Genomic DNA, 12,227 nt, shown 5'->3' with positions numbered 1-12,227 from the left:
CAGCTCGGATATTCCTGAGAGCTGACTCTGGCATTCATCATATCAGCTTTCCCTTCTGACTTCACATCACTGACAAAGCTGATAAACTGCCATCCGTGTTCTCATCCCAGGCTTTGACTAACAGTGAACAGGACAGGGCCAGGCAAACAGACTGACAGACTGACATCAGTACTCTTGGGTATGCTCACTCAACCAACTAGAAACCAACCCAACCATCCCATCACCAAGCCCCTCCCCCTCCTGGATGCTCTGTGGACATTCCTCTGTCTTGCCAACAATGATATCAGAGGACATTCTCAAAATGTCTTCCTAAACCCCACCTATAAAAGCTCTACAATACTTCCTTTGTCTACCAGGTAGAAATAAGTAACTTATTTCTAAAAAGGCAGTGAGGGTGGCCTGGCAGGCCTGACCGTTCATGAGCCCATGCTGACTCTCAGGGCTTTTCCCTTACGGAGTGTTCACAGCCTACTTGCTGAATAATCTAGTCCAGGATTTTCCCCGAGAGTTGACACCAAGCTCACTTGTCGAGAGAGTCAAGATACTTTTTACTTTCAGTCTGCCAACACCTCTCTCCCATTCCCTCCAAGATTTCTGACCTCAGCTCCTGAATCTCATCTGCCAATTTGCCTGGGATTCTGGGGCACAATACATGTGGACCAGGAGACCTGAAATCATGGCTTCCGCCCTCCTATGCCTGTGTGATCACCTTCCTGATCTGACAACCATTCTTTGTGAGATGGAAGCATAATAGAACTCGAGTAAATTTTGCTTCTTCTCTGCCACTGATGAACTTTACACTGCCCAAAAAGGAGGCCTAGGTTTTCCTTCTTGCTGTTGTTCCAAACAGAAGTACAAAAACTAAAGTCATTTTTGCTGGTCAAAACATTTTTGCAAGACTAAATTCTTGAAAATCAGCTTTTCTTGACCCTGTTCCTTAAAGTCTGTGCTGATATAACATACTTCTCCTTCCAGCTTTTGCTCAAAAAAATTTTTTGAAAATTGAGTTATTTAAATGATTTTTTACATATCTATACTGGTCCCTGGAGGTATTCAACCTCCGTTTAATTTTCAAGGGACTATTTACAATAATAATACTAAGAGGTACCTTTTATTGATGCAGACTATGGTGCAGGTCCTATGCTAAACCCTTTACTTTGATTTCCATAACAACCCTATTATTTTCCCCATTTTACGGATGAACTGAAACTCAGAGACTTAAATAACTAACCCAGGGTCACACGCTGAGCAAATACAGGGCTGAGGCGAAATCCCCAGGTTCCTGACGCCAGCGAAGAATGTAACCACAATATTACTCCTCATGGACCTCCCAGCCCTTCGAGTGGTCTTTCTTCTGGGGGTTTCAAGACCATGAAGACACATCTATTTTTTCCCTGAACTCTTAAAAGAACTGCTTCCTAGAAAGCCAGGGCAGGGCTTCCCAAAGGGTATTTGATGGAATTTTAATTTAAGAGAAGCTTCTAGAAAAGCAGATGTGGCAAGGGCTGAATGTAATATGCTGCATCTCAGATTAGAGACTCATAAAATGTTGGCATTTTGAAGACTCTGAGGAGGGCAATAGAAAGCAAACCAACTGGTTTCATTTTGTGTGAGTCAGCGTCTTCTAGAACCCCTTTTCACTTAACATCCAACAAAACCCCCTAAAAGGCTGTGGGGGCCCTCCCCCTGGAGACCACTGACCGGCAGGTACTGCTCTGCCCAACATGCTTTCTCCCAAGGCCCTGTCACTTCTACTCCACCAACCTCTGCGCTGGTCAGAATTAGGTGCACAGACGAGTGTCCCTCATCGTTTCCTTTACCCCCAGACAGACACGCTGAGGAGGCCTGCTGGGTGGTCACACACTACTCAGCCCTCAGCCTGATGCCAGGGAAGCTGAAGTTCCTCTGCATGACCAGGGCTTGCCTTGGCACCAACTTTGTGATTTTTTTCCTGAAAAGTGTCATCCTTCCTTTTTCCAGGCTAGGGCAAGCCATAACAGCTACTATAATAGCATTTCTTTGACTTTTTTTTTTTTTTATAAAGGTTAAAGAGTCAAATAGTTCTGTAAGTAAGGTTCATTACAGTAGTCAGCAGTCTTCCCACTATCCCCTCCTCAGAAACAACCACTTTCATCTGTTAGCTGATTCTTTTGGTATTTTCCTCAATATTTCTAATATGCTTTATTTCTAATTCCGGGTATTCCCTTTTCAGGCTTTACCTATTGACTTCCCAATACGGAAGATGAGCTTTTAGTACTCTTCCATGCCCCCACCCCACCTCCCATCTTCCCAAGATAAGTGTTTACATTGTTATACTATACCAAATGCTGTTTACAACTGAGTCATGTAGTATACTATGATTATTCTTTCTTTCTGATGTAATTTTCTATTTTTCTTGGATTTACTGTCTTGGTTTTCAATGTGTTTATCACCAATTGAATCCTAAACTAACTACCAATGGTCTATAGATTCTCCTAAGAGATTCAAATACATCAAGTATTTATCAATATTATCTTCTTGGAGACATTTTCTCCAGAGAACCCTCCCAAACTGCTCCAGTCTGAACTGGTTGCCTTTTATTCTTGCAGCAAAGCTGTCATCATGGGACCACTCTTCACCTTTACCCTGGGGACTCCTCTTGTCTCTTGTTGGATCCCATTTCCTGTACCCCATATGTCTCCCCACTCATTTCAATGGAACACATACTCCAGCATCTTTTACTTTATATTTTAGTACTAGAGGCCCGGTGCACAAAAATCATGCATTGGGGGGGAGGGGGGAGGGAGACTGTCCCTCAGCCTAGCCTACACCCTCTCCAATCTGGGACCCCTCAGGGGATGTCCAACTGCCGGTTTAGGCCCGATCCCACATCCTTCTCACAATCCGGGACTGCTGGTTCCCAACCGCTCACCTGCCTGATTGCCCCTAACCACTTCTGCTTGCCAGCCTGATCACCCCCTAATCCAGCGGTTCTCAACCTGTGGGTCGCGACCCCTTTGGTGGTCAAACGACCCTTTCACAGGGGTCGCCTAAGACCATCCTGCATATCAGATATTTACATTACGATTCATAACAGTAGCAACATTACAGTTATGAAGTAGCAACGAAAATAATTTTATGGTTGGGTCACAACATGAGGAACTGTATTTAAAGGGCCAGAAGGTTGAGAACCACTGCCCTAACCACTCCCCTGCCAGCCTGATCGACGCCTAACTGCTCCCCTGCCGGCCCGATCACCCCCAACTGCCCTCCCCTGTCAGCCTGGTCGCCCCTAACTGCCCTCCCCTGCAGGCCTGGTTGCCCCTAACTTCCCTCCCCTGCCAGCCTGGTTGCCCCCAACTGCCCTCCCCTGCTGGCCATCTTGTGATGACATGGGGGTGGCCATCTTGTGACCACATGGGGGTGGCCATCTTGTGCGATTGCATGACGGTCAATTTGCATATTACCTATTTATTATATAGGATGTTTCTCTCAGCCAAATGGTCCCCCTCCTCTAACCTGCCACCCTCTGGGTTTCCAGGCAAACGAACATACCACATTTACTCCGTGCATTGGTATGCAGACTCCAGTTATCTTTTTCCTGGGAGTTGGCAGGCAGTTACCCCACTTTTATCCTCTTTTACAGGCAGTATCCAGTGGTGAAGAGGCCTGGATCTGGAGTCAAACAACCCAACTTTCAAATCTTGGCTCTGACCCTTATTCCAAGATTACTGACCCTAGATGAGTTATCTAATACAGCTAAGCCTCCATGCTCTAATTTATAAAATGAGGACAACAGCAGCTCACACACAGGGCCTGGCACATGGCAATGCCCAATAAAAACTGCCTGTTTTGCCACAAAAACCTGTTTAGCCTAGGATTCCTCCTGTATTGGGAGCACCAAGGGGAGATTTATGAGATAGCTTAGAGGCACACCTTGGTAATTCAGGAATTGATCTAAATCTTTCCATTCATTTCTCCTTTACCACCTGTCTGCATAACACATTCTATATTTACACTTCCCACTGCATAAGGTGACTTTTTACGTATCCAAAAATACCATCTCCTTCCAGTGTCAAGATAAGACTCCTGATTTCTAGTGCTGTACAGCTTACAGTACATGCCCCTGTTCACCCTACCCATACTCTACACACTGACAGAACCTTATCCATTTTCTTCTCCACCGTGATCTCTTCAGATTGAAAAGTCTTAATTTTCCCACTTTAACCCCAGAGTACTGGTTAGATTCTATCAATGGCAGCAGGCATGGAAATGAGAGGAGCCTAGCCACCAAGGCTCCTTTTAGCCACAATCCCAGTCCCATGACAGTGGTGACGTATACACTAGTCACACGACTTGGGGCCTTCTCCTTGGGTTTGCCCAGAGTGGGAACCAGGGCATCAGGGTTGGCAACTATTCAGAAGTGAAGTGGGTTTGGCCTGCTGAGCCCAGCCCAATCTCTGGATTCTGCGTGTAGCCGGGGAGATTATTCCTTTTGCTTTCAGATTGCTGACGAAAGCTCTGAACTTTCCAGAGAAAGAACTGCTTGTAGGCCTGTCTTCGGGGCGGGACTAGAACAGGGTATGGGTGGGGATGAGGGCACCAGCTCACCTCCACAATTACTGTTAAGCAAAAGGTTCAATCATCTGGTCATTCTGAGAAATTCTCTGATGGGGACAAGACCAGGAGCAAAAGGCAGGGCATTGGTAAACCAATAACCAAATGATAAGAAGCAGTCTTTTCACTGTGAATATTCCAAGTATGGAATGTGATAACAGAACAGTGAGACACAGTGTAGCTGAAGACAGAGTGAGAAAACTTACATTAAGATTAAGGGATTCCTTAACTAACCATCAACTCCTCTGGGCACCAGAGACCTCCATCCCAGCCTGGGCTCTGCTTGGGTGGGCAAATAGGACCCCTGCTTTCCTGAAGGAGCCCACTCTAGCCAGGGCCCTCGGCTTCCCGTTCTGTGAGACACTGAGTCATTTCCTCTCTCCAGCTCTCACCTTTGAGCCTTCCTTTTCCCTTCTCTGGAGCAGTGACTCACTGCTGAAGTGTTGGGTGACAATGAATATCAAGGATGGGCGATAAAAACACTCCCGATTGTGCAACTTGAGGATGCGGGGATGTATTTTGGACGGGGAATTCAATGGGCTGGCCATGAACTTGAGGCTGGGGAGTCAACAATGAGCATGGCTTCATCTCTTTGGGGAAGTGGAGCAGAGAATGGAGTTCAAACACATTCACTGAGCTGGATTTGCTGTGGAGCACCTTGTTTTACCCTTTCAAACGTGTATTTCTGAGAAAGGCAAATAAAGGCAGGCACTCAGCACGACACACGGACATCACAGAGGTCGGGGTCTGTCTCCTCAGCTCTGCGGGGCCTGGCAGAGACCCTGAGAGCAGGCCTCTTTCTTTCTGGGCTTTTCTCTCCAGTGAAAAAACTATACTTCCCGAGCTTGGGCGGGATGAGGGAAGACAATGTGACAGATGCAGCTCCGGGCTGGCCACTGCATTGATGCCATAGACCCCTGAGAAGCGGGTTACTGAAGATCGCCCTGCGTGTGAGCAGCAATAGCAACAGCCCAGCTATTTTCCCAGATGGAAACTCACCTTCTTTCACCCAGCTCACTGGATGCAAACTAGATATTTTCTTCTCCTAATTAACATTCATGGCTTTGAGGATGAGCAAAACAAAACACATTTTTTCCTAAAGGATGACTCCCTAGTCAGGTCACAAGCTATTCAAGATTCGGGAAGAGAGGCAGCAAGGTCACCCCACCCAGGAGGCCAAACAAATGGGAGCAGAAACATCCATAAAAGTGGAGAGAAATTTATGTGTGGGTATGTGTGTCCGTGCTGGAGGGAGGGTGCAGCTGAGAATGTCACAACAGAATTCAAAACTTTAATTCTCTGGGAAATTAAGGCAAAAAGAAAAAAAAAAACCACCTTAAAAACTATTGGTGCAAGTCCAGACGACCAAGAAACTTGGATCAGCAAGGATGGTTAGTTTGCTTTTTAAAGGTGCCTCAACTACAAAGAGTTTTTCCCACGGTCAGGAACCTGTGTATACACACACACCTGAGTCCCTCTGATCCACAGGCTCCCAAAAGGTCCCCCCACCTCAGTCAGTGAGTCGCTGGCAGAGGGAGGGGGAGGTCCTGGGACACTGCTGCAGGTTCCCGGCATCAGACTAACAGTTAATAGAAAAGCCAACGTCCCCACATGGTGCACTGGACACTCACATCCTCCGACACACTGTAGGAGGCTGGGAGCTAAGGCCAGACTCCGTAGAACTGCATGTTTAACCGTAGAACTGCATGTTTAACCGTAGAATTGCATGTTTAACCGTAGAACTGCATGTTTAACCGGCAACCTCAGACAGGGAAGACACCCAGTGACTTTCCCCCCAGGTCCGTCTCTAAGCCAGGCTCTCCTTAGTGGCACAAAGGAACTATTTCTCATGCTTCCTAGACTCACTCGGGCAGGCTGTGGGAAGGAAGGTGCCAGCCAAGCCCAAGGCGGCTTTTCTCTACTGATCACCTTGGGGAAAGGCAGATATAAACTCCACGGCAGGAACGCAAGGGTGTGAAATGCTGGAAGGAGCCCCTTTCCGGGAGGGCGGTGGGCGGGGGCTGGCAAGGGCTAGTGGGAGAGGAGCAGGTTGCCCAGGGGGGTCTGCCTTTCTGGGAAGCAGGAAGTAAGGCCTCAAGGAAGAAAGAAAGAAATCCCTAACTTCTGAGGTGGTGGAGGGGCCACAGATAGGGTTGGTTTTGTTTCTGAGCATGAAGAAAAGGCTCTGTGTCAAAAAGTAGCTCTGGTATAAATGAGCCAATTATGACATAGACACAGCTCGTTATTTCTGGGATTTGGAAGCAGGAGCCTGACGGAATGTCCTCTCCAGGGTTAAATATGCAGAGTACGCTTCTAACTCCAGGACTTAGCCTTGCCCTTGATGTCATGTGAAAGGTCTCTCTTTGTGCTCCAACTAGTTAGATAAGAGCCACCAGTGAGGGTTACCACCTCAGAGACCGTCTTGTGTGTCCCTCACGGGATCCCCACTCATGGGGTGAGGAAGATCACACTGTATTAATGGCTAATAGCCCGCCATAAGCTCCACCCTGGTATAACCGTGAGCAAGTTGCTCATTAGCCTCTCTGTACCTCAGTTTCCTCATCTGTAAGATTATCTACTTCTTAGAGTGACTATGAGGATGAGCTAAATTCAGATGCTATAAAGCACTTGGAACATCACCTGGCACATACTAGGTGTGACTGAAGAGTTAGTTGCTATTGAGGCATGAAAAGAGCAAGTACCTGATTCCCCAGGTAGGCCAGGGCCCAGCTGCCAATGTCGGGCTCCATCAGCTCCTCTGAACGGCAGCTTCCTCAGGCCACATTCAGACCCAGGAAGCCCATGCATCTGAATGCCCCAGCCCAGAGGGCCAGACTAAAGGGAAATCAGACCTGTAGGCACAATAAGGTCCCTGCTGGCTGCTCCCCGCCTCCTCCCAGGGAGGAGCAAACACTGGTGCCAACACATTTGGGATTGGCTTTCTCAGTTGCAAGCCATGTGGTTTATCTGAAATGGGGTCAAGTCCCAGAGTGGGAAGCACAATATTACAACTGTGCTTGCTTATCTGAACCAAGTCCATCATCGCTGATCATGAGATAATAGGGAGCCAGAGTCTTGAGAGACTGGAGGGGTGTGTTGGAAAATATTCTTGGCAAAGGAGGAGGAACCATTTCTCAACCAATTGTTAACAAATTAGTAACCGGCACTGAGAACCTCAGAGGAAAGGTTCCGATTCCCTCCAAACTGCAGATTCTGGCACTTGGGAGACCTGACTGGGTACCTGAGCTGCAGGAAAGGGAGGTACCAGAGGGCTGGCACCTCTGGTCTATTCCTACCCATCTCTATGCATCTCAGGTCAAAGGGTGGAGGCTGCAGCCTCTGTCTTATATCTACAGACAGCCCTTGGACCAGATCTGATGCCCACTGCCTAGTCTGAAGGAGCGGTATGTGTGCATCTAGAAACCCAAAGACTTGTGCCTCCTTGCAATGTTTGGGGGCCATACCAGCTGGAAGTATGCCCAAGACGGGAAGTGAGACCTCAGACCTATATCAGCTATACAAGAGGGGCAAGTGGGGTGTCTCCACAGGAGTCCCTGCCCTTCTGCCTAGAAAGCTGAACCTTCCAGAGCTGGAAGGGCCATCTGGGCTAAGACTGTCTGCAAGTTATAGGCAATCTGCTTGAGTCTTTAAGCCTCCAAGTACCTCCAGGCCTATCACCAGGGCTTGGGGGCCTAGAAGCCAAGCTCAGGGCACAAGGAGTGTGGCCAGGGAAAGGGTCCAGATTCACAGGTGGAGAGGCTCCAGATGCCACACAACCCAGCCTGGCCATCTGCTGCTGCCAAGGGAAGATCATGGTGCCTCAAGCCAGCTACTTCAGGGTAACTGGCTGGAGAAACCTACTGGCTGGAGTTGAAAACTGCTCTGAGGCAGCAGTGGAGGCTTCTCCTGGCACTTGCCAAAGAGCTCAGTTCTCATGGCTTCTGCACGGTGAGCCCCCTTGGGCAGGCCTGTCCCCAGAGCAACTCTCTCTCCTCCACAATCTGCTCCCAGCATCAGCACTAACTTAACTAGCTAGGCCTTCCTGTTCCATCCCTGTCAGCTCCTTCCCCTACTTGTTACAATTCCAGAGTGCCTTCAGGGTCCACAGCTCATGTTCTTCCTCCTCTGAGAAGCCCTCCCTAACTACTCCTGATCATGCTGACTTGTCTTTTCTGCAGGGTATTAAATCACTACCACTCCCGGGGCTTGTGGATGAGCATCTGGAGCTAGAATACAAAGAAGTAGCTATTTCTAAAAAATTGCATAGACAGCCAGACTCACACCAATTAGCTAATTAATTAATTAAATTGTTCACGTGTCCCTAAAAGAGTCTGTACCCCAGATGGACCCCTGGGTCTTGAGCCTGCCACACAGCAAGTGTGTAATAAAGACTTTTGAGAAGGAGGACAGATTACACTGGTCTTGCAGGAGTGAGCTGCTTCCTTTTTAGTTCAGAGCACAGCAACTTCCTCCCTGGCAGGCCAGGTTCCTGCTCTGGCCTGCCAGCTCCCAGGTATCCCCTGCCAGCAGCTATTCCCTAGAGCTGCCCTGGGACTAAGAGCAGAGGGGGATGCCCAGCTCCAGCCCTACCCACCATTTGTCCCCTCTCAGAGGAAAAGAGGTCAGCAGGAAACGGATCTGACCTTGGGGTGGCCACAGTCTCTCCCAAGGGCTATGGAGGCCCCTGGATAGGCAGCAGAGGCCTGCAAGGGACTTCCCTTCCCTGCCCTGGGCCCCATGGAAGGCAGGCAGGAAGAAGGGCCTCAGTAGCAGGCGTCCAGTATGGGGCTGGCCAGACAGTGAGGCCCCTGGGGTTGCAGCTATCAGCCGGAGACCAGGCTCCAGGAAGGAAGGAAGGGCAACTCTGGTCGAGGCTGAGATAAGGGGGAGCCGTGCTCAGCACAATGGGCTCCCACAAGGCTGGGAGGCCCCAACTCAGATTTTGCCCCAATTTGGCCTCCCGTCTGCTCACACAGCCCATATAAATATTTACTAATGTTTATATTCCTGCTCCGCTGGGTCCCCTCTGAGGCCCTTTCCTATCTATGACCCACAGATCCGTATTCCCCAGACCCTGGGCCCATCCAGCAAGGGCTATCAGCATTGTTCTCTCTCATGCAAGCCACAGAAACAGGCCCTTCAGGACAAAACTGTCCCCTTGTCCCAGCCCTGGGACATTGCTAACAGGTAGCTGTACTAAGCCCCGCTGTGGTAGGGAACTTACGGGGCCCGGTCATGGGTGAGGCCATTCTGCCGCTGAGGGTTGATTGGTGGAAGGACGGGTTTGCTGTTGATCTCAAGTCCTCTCCTCAGGGTCTCCCGGATCTGCTCCGTGTCTGCAACAACACCACTAAGTTGTCTAGTGGTCCTTTGGACTCCCAGCATCCCCCAACCCGGCCCTTGGAACCGGGTTCTGTAGACATGCTGGGGAAAGGCCCCCATGAAGGCCTCCTGAGCCTGCTCTAGGCATCAGCTGCGAGATCTGAGTGGGTGCAGCGTGAGGACACAGGGCTGATAAGGCATCATGTTCTCAAGAAACTTTTGGTCTGAAGAGGCCATTCTTGTAGAAGACAAGGGGTGGCCTCCAAGACAGGGCTCTTCTCCACTGTCCTTTCCCTTCCTGAAGTTAGGCGCCAGCTCTAACTTTAACATAGTTCCAGGCAGTGACTCCCAAGACCATCCACAGATTCTGCCCACTGAAATGGGTGCCCGTAAAGGCTGTAAGTGCCCTGCCATGAATGGTAAGGTGTCTCTTACACACATTTCTGGATTCTGAGTGGCCAGCTGGTATGTGGTCCTGCCACTCCTTCCCTGTGGGCTGGGTCAGTGAGATGCTGAGGTCATCTCCCCTTGGCCCAGGTACCCTGCCTCTCCATGAGTCTGGCAAAGGCCAAGAGATGAGAAAGGAGTCCCGGGTGGGATTATTTCTTTGCAAGTTGCTTTGCTGGTCTTTGGGTGAAGCCTACTAGCCTGATCCCCTATATTGATATTCTGGCCTAAGACTTACCTCCACAAACTACAAACACATACAGAAAAGCAAATTAACATCAGCTGCTCAAAGGATGGGCTTGGAGTGGATGATGGAGGTGATTATTAACTTTTCTAATGGTTTGACTTGTTATAGTAGCATGGATTACTTTTATAATTTAAAATAATATCCAATGATGGTGAAATTTTGGACAAGATTATGAATTCCTCCTTAAATTACCTCTTTTGTCAAAAGTACTGAATGATTCCAGTAATTGTATATGTTCTCTTGAAACCTCCCATGGGTTTGGCACAGATATTGGGTCAGATATTCGTGTTAGGGTTTTAAGTTGTCCTTTATGGGAAGAAAACCTTTCATAAGTGCTATCACATATGTAGGCATTTTATTCAGGACTGTGGGTATCTTATTCTTCAAAAAAATGAAGAAAAATGGAGGAATAGAGAAAAGAAGCAGAAAAGAAGCTGTATATTTGTAAATGGCTGCTTTTCTTTTGGAGTTAGTTATGGATGCTCTTTGCTAAAAACCACAACTGTTTCTATAGCCAAGACCAACATGATGAGCTTCCAACAAGAGAGCCATATCCTCCTCCATGGCCTCACCTGGAATGTAATGGGCACAGGGTCCCCTCCCACAGCCCCTAGCACTGTATCTGCAGGACAGTGGGGCAGGGAAGTTTGCAAGCTGGCCTCACACTCAAGCCTCTCTGGTCTAAGGCCTGAGGCCAGAGTGATCCTCCGTCTGGCATGGCTTTCAGGCCAGAGCTGGGCCCTGAGTCAATTCCATGGGTAGCCGATGCTTGTTCTCTTGTACTTGGGTGGACTGTGGCCTTTTCCTGTAACTGTTCTATGGCTTCCACTCACCTCCATGACCTCAGATTGCAAGGGATAAATCTAAAACACAATGGTCACTGCTGGTGGTACATTTGAAATACACACAAAGGGAACAGGAGAAATGGGTCAGCAAAGCTCCCTTAATTCCACCCTGCTGGAAGACTTCACATGCTGTTTAAATCCTGCCAGGAAAGAAACTATTGAAGGGGCTGTTTATGTCAGAGACCCATCCTACAGAGCCTGAAAACCAGGCCTGGGGAAAGAGAAGGAAGGCTGGGTGAGAGCTCCTACCTTTGCCAGAGAGCCGCCGGGGCTGTGTGCCTATGCAGATGCTTCGGCTGTCTTCGTCATCCTCAGGGGGCCGGCTCAGGTCATCCCAGGCACACTTGGCACTGACACCACTTAGATTGGAACCGTCCGTCTCGATGCCTTTGTCAACTCTCTCCTGCTTAGAAAGAACCAAAGAGCCAGAGTTCCTTCAGCGAACCGGTGGCCCAAGGTCAACACTGCCTTTCCAGTATTTACTGAGCCCCTGTAGGTGCTGAGCACAGGACAAGTGCTAGAAGAGCAGGATCTCTGGCTATCACACACAGCAGTCTCTGCCAGCCACAGGACTCCTCCAGGGGAACCAGGGATTAGGGGAAGCCAGGAAGAAGAAAAATCCCAAGGAAGCTTCTCTTCTATCATCAACCTTCAGTAAAAAGGCCTTCACACCTGTTTCAAAGCCTCGGCTCTGCTCAACCCATGCAGGCCTGTGTTGCTAATGTGGCAGAACCAGGAACTATTTCCCTAAGGAAAAGCACAGTCCTTCC

At 48.9% G+C, this 12,227-nt stretch overlaps 1 protein-coding gene across 1 annotated transcript in view; it reads right to left on the bottom strand.

Annotated features, from left to right (window-relative positions):
- The window catches only part of SUFU (SUFU negative regulator of hedgehog signaling), a gene marked incomplete at its 5' end in the record, with an annotated part of 88,046 nt that overhangs the window by 19,031 nt on the left and 56,788 nt on the right, over positions 1 to 12,227 (bottom strand). Inside the window, 2 exons of the mRNA XM_006095938.3 lie at positions 9,821 to 9,932; positions 11,707 to 11,860. Coding sequence (XP_006096000.1) covers positions 9,821 to 9,932; positions 11,707 to 11,860 — 266 coding nt within the window. The remainder of the gene's footprint in view (positions 1 to 9,820; positions 9,933 to 11,706; positions 11,861 to 12,227) is intronic.

Source organism: Myotis lucifugus, unplaced genomic scaffold, assembly GCF_000147115.1.
Source record: "Myotis lucifugus unplaced genomic scaffold, Myoluc2.0 scaffold_162, whole genome shotgun sequence".
NCBI lineage: Eukaryota > Metazoa > Chordata > Mammalia > Chiroptera > Vespertilionidae > Myotis > Myotis lucifugus.
Note: the sequence above shows the minus strand (reverse complement) of the source record. Positions and strands in the feature narration are given on the sequence as shown.